The sequence below is a fragment of the Dermacentor silvarum genome, chromosome 4 (genome assembly GCF_013339745.2).
Source record: "Dermacentor silvarum isolate Dsil-2018 chromosome 4, BIME_Dsil_1.4, whole genome shotgun sequence".
In the NCBI taxonomy this organism is placed as follows: Eukaryota; Metazoa; Arthropoda; class Arachnida; order Ixodida; family Ixodidae; genus Dermacentor; species Dermacentor silvarum.
In genome coordinates, this window is record NC_051157.2 from 145604324 (window position 1) to 145614620 (window position 10297).

The following is a 10297-nucleotide window of genomic DNA, read 5'->3' on the forward strand; positions in this document are numbered from 1 at the left end:
TTAGGGGATTTGAACCCGGGTACTCACGGTGCGAAGGCGAGCGTCATACCCACTACGCTATACATCCACGCTTGCTGAGCGCCGCCGTTTCATCAGATTTCACAAGCGTGGAACAGGCTTAAATTTTTTGCTATATTTGTGGGCCGAAAGCAAGCATCTAGTACCCTGCACGCATAGTAATAGTATAGGAATGGCATAGTTGTGTTAAAGCACCTCTATGTGGATTTATTAACATTGAAGCGATGGAAACCTAGATAAACAATTTGTTCCGTGCAATTTGCAAAACTCCCTACGTTTCTATAAGTCCGTCTTTATTTTCGTCCAGGTGGTATATCATGGAAGGCCCGAAGAGACTGCCAGTAATGACGACCGCTCGCGATACGACCGTGGCGTTCGAGCTGGCTCATGGGGACTACTAGTCAACTGCATTGCCTGTAAGTAATTTCTTCCGTAGGAGCCGCGACCTTTCACCTTTTCTCGCTTTCGTGTGCAATGCCAGAAGCCACAGTAACACATTAAGGTAATTCGTAGACATTCTTCTTATCCAATTCGATACAGATTGAATCGCCATTCGTTAGAACCGTAAAAACAAGCATCAGAAAACCAGACTCCAGCTATTTCTTCCGGTCTTTGGCCTTGTATACTTTTACTCGACAAATCAAGCCCTCTGCAAGGTTATACAGGTTCTCTACTGTAATATTCTATAACCATTATGCATTTTTAATCTTCCGCGCCAATGCCATCAGATGCCTCGTGCTGCGTCATGTCACTCGCCACTCGAAGTGAAAACTCTGGTAAACGGTTAATATCCTCGATGACCTTTCCACGTGCCGCGCATCCTTCCAGTCCGTCGGTTTCTGCTTACGTTTTTCTGCCGCCTAGGGATAATCTTGCAATTTCGAGCATCAGTGGCCGTTTGGCCTCAACGGCTCAGTTTAACTTACGCATACACAGTTAATTAATTTATTTATTGCAGTACCCTCAGGGCCCACGTGGCATTACGAAAGGGATGGGTACATTCTCATTTTGCAAAGAAGACAAAAAGAAGACAATGATTAAGAGAGCAGGTTATTCTAACAGGTCAATACCAAAGGCTTTGAATGACAATACCGTTAGCAACATTATTGTTCATCTAAAATACAAAACCTATTGAATTAAAAAATACTAGCTGCTCAGGTTATTCTGTGAAGTGGTCAGCAACTGTGGCCTTGACTGACTGTACAACTTCAAGGCTGGCGATGGCACTGGGAACGTGGTTTCATTCTCAGCTAGTCTTCGGCATAGAGTGATTTTAGCTGAGCGCTTGCTGTCCGCTCCGCTCAGACCGGCATATGCTAGCAAATGCCACACAACCGCTTAGCGGGAACGCTATTGCGCTTTTGCACAACGCTCTCACCGGCAGCGGAACTAGAGTGTACTAGATAGGGGGAGTGGGTCCAACGAGGGCTCTGCGCTGAGGCATTTTTTATTTAAAATCCAGGTGGCGCCACCGTCACTTTCTTCCGAATGAGCGGCCCCGCTCGCCAGCCGGACGTTTGTCGCGTCGGAGACCCTACCGCAGCTGCATGGAGCTTTGACAGGCGAATACTCGGTGGCGGTAACGCTGAGATTATTCCCCACCGATCTATCGTAAATAAAATGGAAAAAGAGCTGCGGAAAAAAAGCAAACGACGCACCAACGACGGTGCGTCGAGCAGACGACAGCTACTAAGCCCGCGAGCTCGCCTCAGCCAATGAGCGCTGCCGAAAAAGCCGGAGCCAACGTTTACTGGCCGGAGATTCAGAAGAAGGCGACGGCAGCGCCGCCACATTTCCCGCGTTTTTTTTTTTTTTTTTTTGCTTCATCCTCGGCGCTTGCCAAGGCGTCCACTGGACCCACTCCCCCAATCTTGTACACAGTGGACCGAAGACCGCATCCCTCGCTCCGCTACAAAGCCGACTGAGCGGAGCGTGACAGCCTGTCTACTTGGCCTCTTCGTCGTTTTGCAGCCGAGTTCATAGTGCGTCGCTCGCGTCTATAATCAAATGCGAAATCTACGCAGTTCCCTGCAGTATCTCAGAGCGTGAAATCTTAGCGGAGTGGAGCGTATGCGGCGCTCTGCTAGAACTCTCTAATGAATCACGAAACAGATTAGTATGGCAAAAAGGAATAGCGACCTTATGCTGGTGATCAATATTGGCTGACAAATACGATGTTTGCGATAAAAGTTCGCGGTTCAGTGACTGGTTCAAGAAAAAAAATTTCAAAGAGACAAGGACAAAATATTTCTTAAGAGCAAGTTAGGAAGGCCAAGATCAGATTTCATCAGCGAAACACTGGCAGTACGGGAGTAGTTTGATACGATAAAGCGAGTTGAGCGATTCTGAACAGGCTCTATTGCATCTGCAAGGTTACGTAAGCCTGGATCCCAGTAGCAGACGCATACTCGAGTTTAAGTCTAATTAGCGTTTTATATAGCAATAATTTTAAATTACATGGTGATTCAGCAAAATTGTGGCGTAGATATCCTAGTGCACGGTTAGCACTGTTAATCATATAATTAACGTGAGTATGCAATGAGAGGTCATCCGTTATGTGCACACCAAGACACTTATAGGAGGCTACGTGCTCTAATAATGTGCCTTCGATTTCATAAGCAAGGAATTCAGATGGATTAGAACGGCGGGAGAATGTCATGCCCTTGCATTTATTAGTATTGAGAGTCATAAACCATTCGCTACACCAGTTAGAAATATGGTCCAAGTCAGACTGGAGGACAGAGTGGTTAGATTCGTTAGTTATTTCACGGCAAACAACACAGTCGCCAGCAAATAACCTTGTATTAGAAGTAACTGTGCGAGAAAGGTCGTTTATATATATTAGGAAAAGCAACTGGCCCAAAACGGACCCTTGCGGAACGCCAGATGTTACTTCGCAAGAATTCGAGTCACAGTCGTTAGTGGTTACGTACTGTAAGCGGTTAGTCAAAAAGCACTCAAACCATTTTACGATACCGGGGTCAATATTTAGAATGCTCATTTTGTAAAGAAGTAATTGGTGGTTTACCTTGTCAAACAGTTCAATTGATGTTGTAATGAAAGAAAGCTTAAGCTTAAGCCATGCTTAAGCTTAAGCCTATGTTTAAGCTTAAGCCTATGCACTTTTGCGAGGTTTGAACTCTTAAGTTACCATGAAGTCAGAATTCGTCCCAGAAACGGCTCCCATCTGCTTGCCGACCATTGCACGTGACGTCATTTGTAGTCAAATGCCATCTGACATGTCGTTTTCATTCATTCGTTTCATTCGCAGCGTCCGTGTACTCGCTGACCATCCAGTGGCGGGTGACGACCCGTTTCGGCCAGCGCTTCGGTCTTTTGCTGGGCATGGGCACGTTCGCCATCGCCATGGGTGGCCTGCTCGTCTTCACCGACTTGGCCAGCATGATTTCCCTGTCGGCCTTGACGGGTATCGCAGCCGCCGCCCTCGACTCCATTCCCTACGCTCTTGCGTGCCTCTACTGTGAGAACAGCCAGGTAAGAAATACCCTGGAACAGCCGACACTATCTTATATAGGGTGCCGGCGAAACATATTGAATTGTGCCGACTGCTGAGCTGCCGCTGTGGTTAGTGAAGACGCGCAATTTGCCGCGCTTCAGCATAACGCGATCCGCTGTATCGCGATGTGCGGCTTGAGCCCGCTGCGTGAGCACTGCATCTTCTAACCCAGATCTTGATAGCGGAACGTGCCTATTTCGCTCTGGTAACAAGGGCGAACTTTCGATATTTGCAATCTACACTATATGGGTGTTTCAGTGAACACTTTCAAAAATTCTGAAAGGTTGTCTGCGGCAGATAGCACAATTATGGTTCATGAGCTGGTCTACTCGAAGAGGCGGACATTACTCGCACAAAAAATTGAAATGCATAATCGAATAATTAACAGAAAGTCACTAATTAAGTTTTTACCTAATTACCTGATGGCCCATATTGCAATTGATAAATTGTAGCCGTGGAGTTCGCAAGGCGGATTCACTTGGAACGAATTCTCGGGATGACACCAGTTTCGAGATATTAATTTCCGAAATTTGCGGAGAAATGCATTGGCGTTCCATTTAGGTTCTTAACAAAACGTCGTTTTTTGCATTGAAGGACAAAATTAACAGGAACGCCAATGCATTTCTCCGCAAAGTTCGGGAATTAATATCTCGAAACTGGTGTCATCTTGAGAATTAAGTCCAAGTGGATCCGCCTTGCGAACTCTACGGCTACAATTTGTAAATTGCAATATGGACCATCAGGTAATTAGTTAAAAACTTAATTAGTAACTTTTTGTTAATTAGTCGATTATGCATTTCAATTTTTTGTGCAAGTAATGTCCGCCTCCTTGAGTAGACCAGCTCATTAACCAGAATTGGGCTATATATCTGCCACAGGCAACCTTAAATAAATTTTGAAAGTGTTCGCTGAAACACCCTGTATATTTTGCAAGGGGGACCGTTTGCCTAGCAGCACTTGATCTAGCCTTGCAGCAGTAGAACGAAACAAGTCAGTGGGTGCTATGGCGAAGCGGGCGAGCAAGCGCTGTTTGTCGTCTGCTACCTTCGTCAGCACTGTGACCAGTGCCTTCACTACAATCTATTGAATATGAGCATTTCGAAGTGAAAGCGGTATACGGTTACAAATCAGTCACGTGAAGCATCAGGAGTGGAGTTCTGGTGAAGCTTTCATTTCTGGTTTTGCCTTTAGGTGCCGTTGAGTGTTAATTTCAGTTCTTTCTTAGGGTTCTAAGTGTTTGTTGATCCAAATCAAAGTGTTATGAAGAGTTAAACTGATGTCAAAAGCCGCCTGAGAATGTTTTCAGTTTAGGCTCAGCTTCTAGATCTCGTTTTTCTTCTGTTCTCTAACAGCCTCTGCGTTATCCAATACGTACACTGTAACGCACAAAAAGTGATATCTGCTGAAACAGCAAACACGGAGCTGTTTTCTGGAGAAGAGGAAAAGAAAGCTTGACTTGAAAACTGCGTAGGAGATGACCTGCATGTCTTGAAGCGGTTACGAACCTTGGCGAGCGCAACCTGTCTCCGTACCGAACAACTTGTGAACTTGTTTCGTAGTTTGAATCGGAATCTCTGAAATCGAGGGTTGATTCTGCTCATTAAAGGTCACCTCTCGCTAACGAAAACGACTTTCTGCATAATGTTTTTGAGCTGATGCATATATTCTGGTAAGGGACCCAATATTTTGAGCTCCTATGGTTATTTCTCATAAATCAATTCAAGATCTCCGGTACTTGCGGTTGCTATGTATACTTCACTCGTGCGGTGTGTCCCATACAAGATCTTACAGTAATACGGTATATTAATATTTAACTTGTGGCACCTGCTATCTTTTACCTCATGACTTGTTTACTACCGGCCCTTGCTGTGTGGTACTACAGTAAGCGACTTTAGTGAGCAGTTTGTTTAATTATATTTTATTATACCCTCTAAATACCGTTTGCTTCTCGTCCACAGTTTCGTTCTTTAGGGTGACAAACACCAAGCACAACCTGCCAGCCTAGGCAGATAAGCTTGGCGCTGCGGCTGACGTGTCACGGGATGTCACATCACGTCATCGCATCACGTTACCTTAAAAGAGTCGGCCACTGATATTTTTGACACTCTATTTTTCTAGGGGGGGGGGGGGCGAGGGGGTGGCGCTAGATGAAGGTATTAGACCGGTCAACCCTTCAAAAAATACTGGCAATTCCCTCTTAGCGTGCGCAAAATAATATAGTAATGTAGCTTCTCTGCAGCTAGTTTCGGTATTGTTTCCCAGGAGGTGACTCATAACGTGATAAGACTAAAGGTGGTCACAAGCGAGCGGGAAATCGCAACGTGTTCGCTCTCGCCCCGGCTCACTTAGTCACTTCCTATGCTGCAACCCAGTGTGCGCAACCTAGACTTTATATTGCTACCTGTAATAATGTTAGTACTAGTCTGTGTTGTACTGTTTCATTGCCTGCAATATTAAGGCCGAGTTGAATTTCAGCCTTTTCGCGAAGCCCACATTCCGCAAATTTCGTGCTGTCGTGCTGCCGAGTGGTTCAGGCACCAGCATCTAAGCAAACAAAGAACAAGCCTATATCCCGGGAACGCCACTCGATCTATTGTTTTCTTTGCCCTAATGTGTTCAGTGCCTGGGTTTCCACAAACATGCCCTTGTACTTGTTCTAGCAGTGGAGTCGCAAGATTGTTGATGCATGCGGGAAACATTTACATTACATCTTTATTACCCTGTAGGTGGACAGAGAATTGGCGCCCCTCCGTTAGCAAACTCTGCATTCACGTGCGCAGCATAGGCGGGTGTCACACACGGGTGTTTCAGTGGGCTGGACAGTACGGATTGTACGGCTTCATCACCGATCTTTCTCTCTTCTTATTGCGCTTCAAGTGTTAAAAATATATTGGTTACTTTTGCCGCGCGTGTGTAGTTCGCCTAGGAAGCAACTTAAACCAGTGAATGTTTAAAAATACAAGGCGAAAGCAGGTCTACAGCACGAAATAACAGAGAACAAGACGACGCTATAATAAGAGTGCCTATACATAGGTTGCACGGACGTCACCGCGGACGCCATCTTTGGGTACCAGCAGGTCGAGAAGGGGCGTAAGCAAGGAACATGACAGCATGAAAGCAACAAAACGCGCGTCTTGCGTCGAACGTCAGAGCGATAACAATGATAAACCAGTGAAAAACAATCACCGTGAAAAAGCAAAACAGTTTGCGCGTGATAATACGTTGCACTAACGTCATCGTAGTCGCCATCTTTGGGCACCAGCGCCGTGAGATATGGCTGCGTGACGTCACATGAACACTATAATAGTGATTGTTTCCCATCAGTACAGGTTGATGGAAAGCGTGAGACTCAAAATTCACCGACGATTACGACACTCCCTACTGCCAAATTCGCGATATATTGGTTGGCGCAGACAATCTGTCTCGTGCGGCACGTTGGAAATGGAGCGAAGTGTGACGTAACTGCCTCACTAATCTGGAGATCGCGAGAGCCAGTGCGTGGGTGACGCGTGGGCGCGATTCACAGAAGCCGCCCCAACAGACCCGCCATACGACGCGCGCTTCTCTGGCGCCATCTCGTAGCCATGGACACCACACTACGCTTTTCTTCTCACGTTTGCCCCATACCCTCCTCCGTTTTCCGCCTCGTGGTTCCGCTGCACCCTCTTCCCCCGCTTTCCTCCTCGCGTCTTTCGTGCCCCGCTGCGCTCCGCGTTCGCTTTCGTCCTTCGCTGCGCTCGTTCTCTCGGCTACGAGTGTCAACGCCGACGCTCGCCGCAGACGCGGGCGTCTGAGAGCTGCGCTCTAAAAACGAGAAACCTTGAGGTGGGTCTCACACCTATCAACTTAAATATGCCCTAGTCCTGTTTGCGTACTGTATTTTCAAGCATTAACTATACCCAGCTAGCCCAGATGTTCATCCTACCTTAACCATAGTTAATAATGCCGTATTTAACGAGGCTTAACGATTGATAATCAAAATTAACCGTCGCGTAGAACGCTTCTACTAGCGTCTAAACGCTTGACACACTATAGCATAGACGATATGTTGTTACCATGACAACAATGCACGTCAAGAAGGGAGATATCTCGAGTCCGCCTGGTGTTCTCAAGAGATGTGCTCTACATTTCCGAGCGGGCAACGCCAAATTGATTCATATCAAGGATCTGTATCAGGAATGCAAACAGGCCGAGGCAGCATTGCGCCGCAAGTGGCCGCAAGCTTGCGTCCCCTCCGGCCTCGTCGTGTGCATTGTTGTCTTGTTCGGCTGTCTGGCACTGCGTTTCTGAATGACGATGCACAAAGTGACGTGCTTATAGAGGGTTTTCTTTTTTGAACTCTGAACAAAGGCAGCTATTCGCCGAAGCGGCTATCATCAAGCCTCGCAAGCCTGTATATCCGCCTGCAGCCAACATCTGCTTCCTCTCCTTCCACCTATTTTGGGAGCTACGGCTTTTTTTCAGCGTATAGCAATCGAGCAATGCCTTCACTTTTAGTGTTTATAATAAGAACGACGCAGCACTAATCGTGTCCACTAATAACCGGAGCAAATTGCATCGGACCGCCCTGAACGCAGCACGTCAGTCACGGCGCTGGACTAAGATAACGATAAAAAAAAAATTATGGGGTTTGACGTGCGAAAACCACGATCTGATTATGAGGCACGCCGTAGTGGAGGACTCCGGAAATTTGGACCACCTGGGGTTATTTAACGTGCACTTAAATCTAAGTACACGGATGTTTTCGCATTTCACCCCCATCGTAATGCGGCCGCCGTGGCCAACGATTCGAACATTACTTTGAGAAAAGAGAGCTTTCTCCTCGCTGTTGGTGCACTTTCTTTCCCCTAAATGTGTATGAGTGAATTGTAGCCGTTTTTCTGTTCTCTTTTCCATATTTTCGCAGGAGTACTTCAAGGGATCTCGGTACACGCCCGGCGTGGGTCAGTGCCTGGCACTGCTGGCCACCGCCGAGTACCTGTCCCAAGTGATTCTCACCTTCCTCATGGGCTACATCTTCTCGGCGACGCACACTGTAGCGTCGTACGTCGCGGTTGCCGTGGTCTGTGCCCTCGCATCGTGCTACGCGTCCACGTTCGTCGTGTGTCCTTCGCCCAAAGACACTTCGTGACGCCACGAGCAATGTGTTGTTGCTGGAAGAGTAGAAACCTGGCCCGTCGCGCAGCCAGCGGCTCTTTCCATTGGCAACGACAGCGGCGTCGCACAACGAACAGCCCAGTGCGGTGACTCTTTCTGTTGACCACCGGCTGGTCTGCACCAGCAGAGGGCGAATCAAGGCACGCGTCGCTTTCTTGGTGCGCTTCGTGTTGTGGCCGCGTGTGCGTTCCCGTAACCGTCCAGTGGCAATGCCTTTATGGCCATCCACTCCAGACCGCGCACTGGCTTGCGCCACGCCTTCTGGAGTTAGTATGGTATGCGACATGTAGTTTAGCGTATTGACCCAACGAATATGCTCAGAAACCAACTACAATATTCCCAACAATGCTCAATGTATGGATGTCTGTATGGATGCTGTAGTAGAATACGCAGAGTTGTGGCAGTTTTGCTGGGACCTGTTATATGATGGTAGTTCCTGACACTATGCACACTGCCTCAACTTTGAGTTAAAATGGGAAACGTAACCAGATAAGCATGCAGGGCTAAATAAAGAACGGGGTGACATCGCGGCAAGCGCTTCCTGCTGAGTTCAGTGTATTGTTCTGTGTGTATTGAAGCGACACGGAAACTTTTAGTTGGTGCGATATGAATTCGCTGTCAGCCACGCGGCTTGGTGAACGTCAGATTACTGCTTCCGGTTAGTTCTTAAGCGACAAGTGCCTCCAAGTGCTAGCTTCTGGCCGCATGATTGTTGCTGATTGGTTTGTGTAATAATGTTGATGTCGGCAGTGAATTTTGAAAATGGTGCTTGAGAACTTGTTGACTGGGTGGGAGTGTCCAAAACTTCCTGAAATCTAGCCTTGGCGACGCGCAGAGTATGTCCCATGTTCTGTGCACTATACTTGATAGCAATTGCGTTGCGTTCTTAGATATATTTACTACCGAGTTGCATTTTATGAACCTTTTGAAGCACGTTGCGCCAGATAAGTAGATGATCAACGGTGAATGCTTTGTCCTGTGTTGGAAATACCTACCTGAGAATAAGCCCAAGCAAATGGGCTGTGAACGGATAGCGCTCTATTTTTTGAATACCACTAGAAAGCCGTGCACAGTTCCGTAACTCGCTGCTCCCACGAGGATGAGTGCTTGAAGCATTGAACAGGCTTCAAGCAAAGAGGTGTCTGTGATATGCGCCGCAAGCTAGCAACCCTGCTGGCCTCTTCTGCATGACATTATTTTTTTGTTTGTGATTTTTGCCGAAGAGTGCCTTTTAGCAGGTGGTTGCTCAATGTTATTTTTATTTTAATGTTTTTGCTGAAATATTTCATAAGTATTTATGCACATCATCTCAAGTGCGCAACTGTATTCCTCGGTAGACTCAAATAAAAACAGCGCCTTTACTGGCGTAGACGACGACAGCATGAGTGATTTTTTTAGAAAGCTCTTGATCCACTGCGAAATTTGTCTTCGTATGGCGCACCCACGCGTGTCTAGATATATTTCATTGTCAAGGTGTTTATTGACAGGATGTGCAAGGAGTGAGAGGTCGAACTCGGTGCGGCAGTCAGAACCCTGCGAGCAGTCAGGACAAGCCCCGTTCATAAAAGCACTGGTGATGCGCCTAACTGACTGGCACTTCTTCGT

General features: G+C 47.0%; 1 protein-coding gene across 2 annotated transcripts in view; it reads left to right on the forward strand.

Annotated features, from left to right (window-relative positions):
• LOC119450716 (solute carrier family 45 member 3) overlaps positions 1 to 10085 on the forward strand; it is a 181323-nt gene extending 171238 nt beyond the window's left edge. For both annotated transcript variants that reach the window (XM_037714237.2, XM_037714238.2), the window contains 3 exons: positions 326 to 434; positions 3290 to 3513; positions 8442 to 10085. In XM_037714237.2, the coding sequence (XP_037570165.1) occupies positions 326 to 434; positions 3290 to 3513; positions 8442 to 8666 (558 nt within the window). In that variant the 3' untranslated portion in view covers positions 8667 to 10085. The remainder of the gene's footprint in view (positions 1 to 325; positions 435 to 3289; positions 3514 to 8441) is intronic.
• The last annotated feature ends 212 nt before the right edge of the window (positions 10086 to 10297 follow it).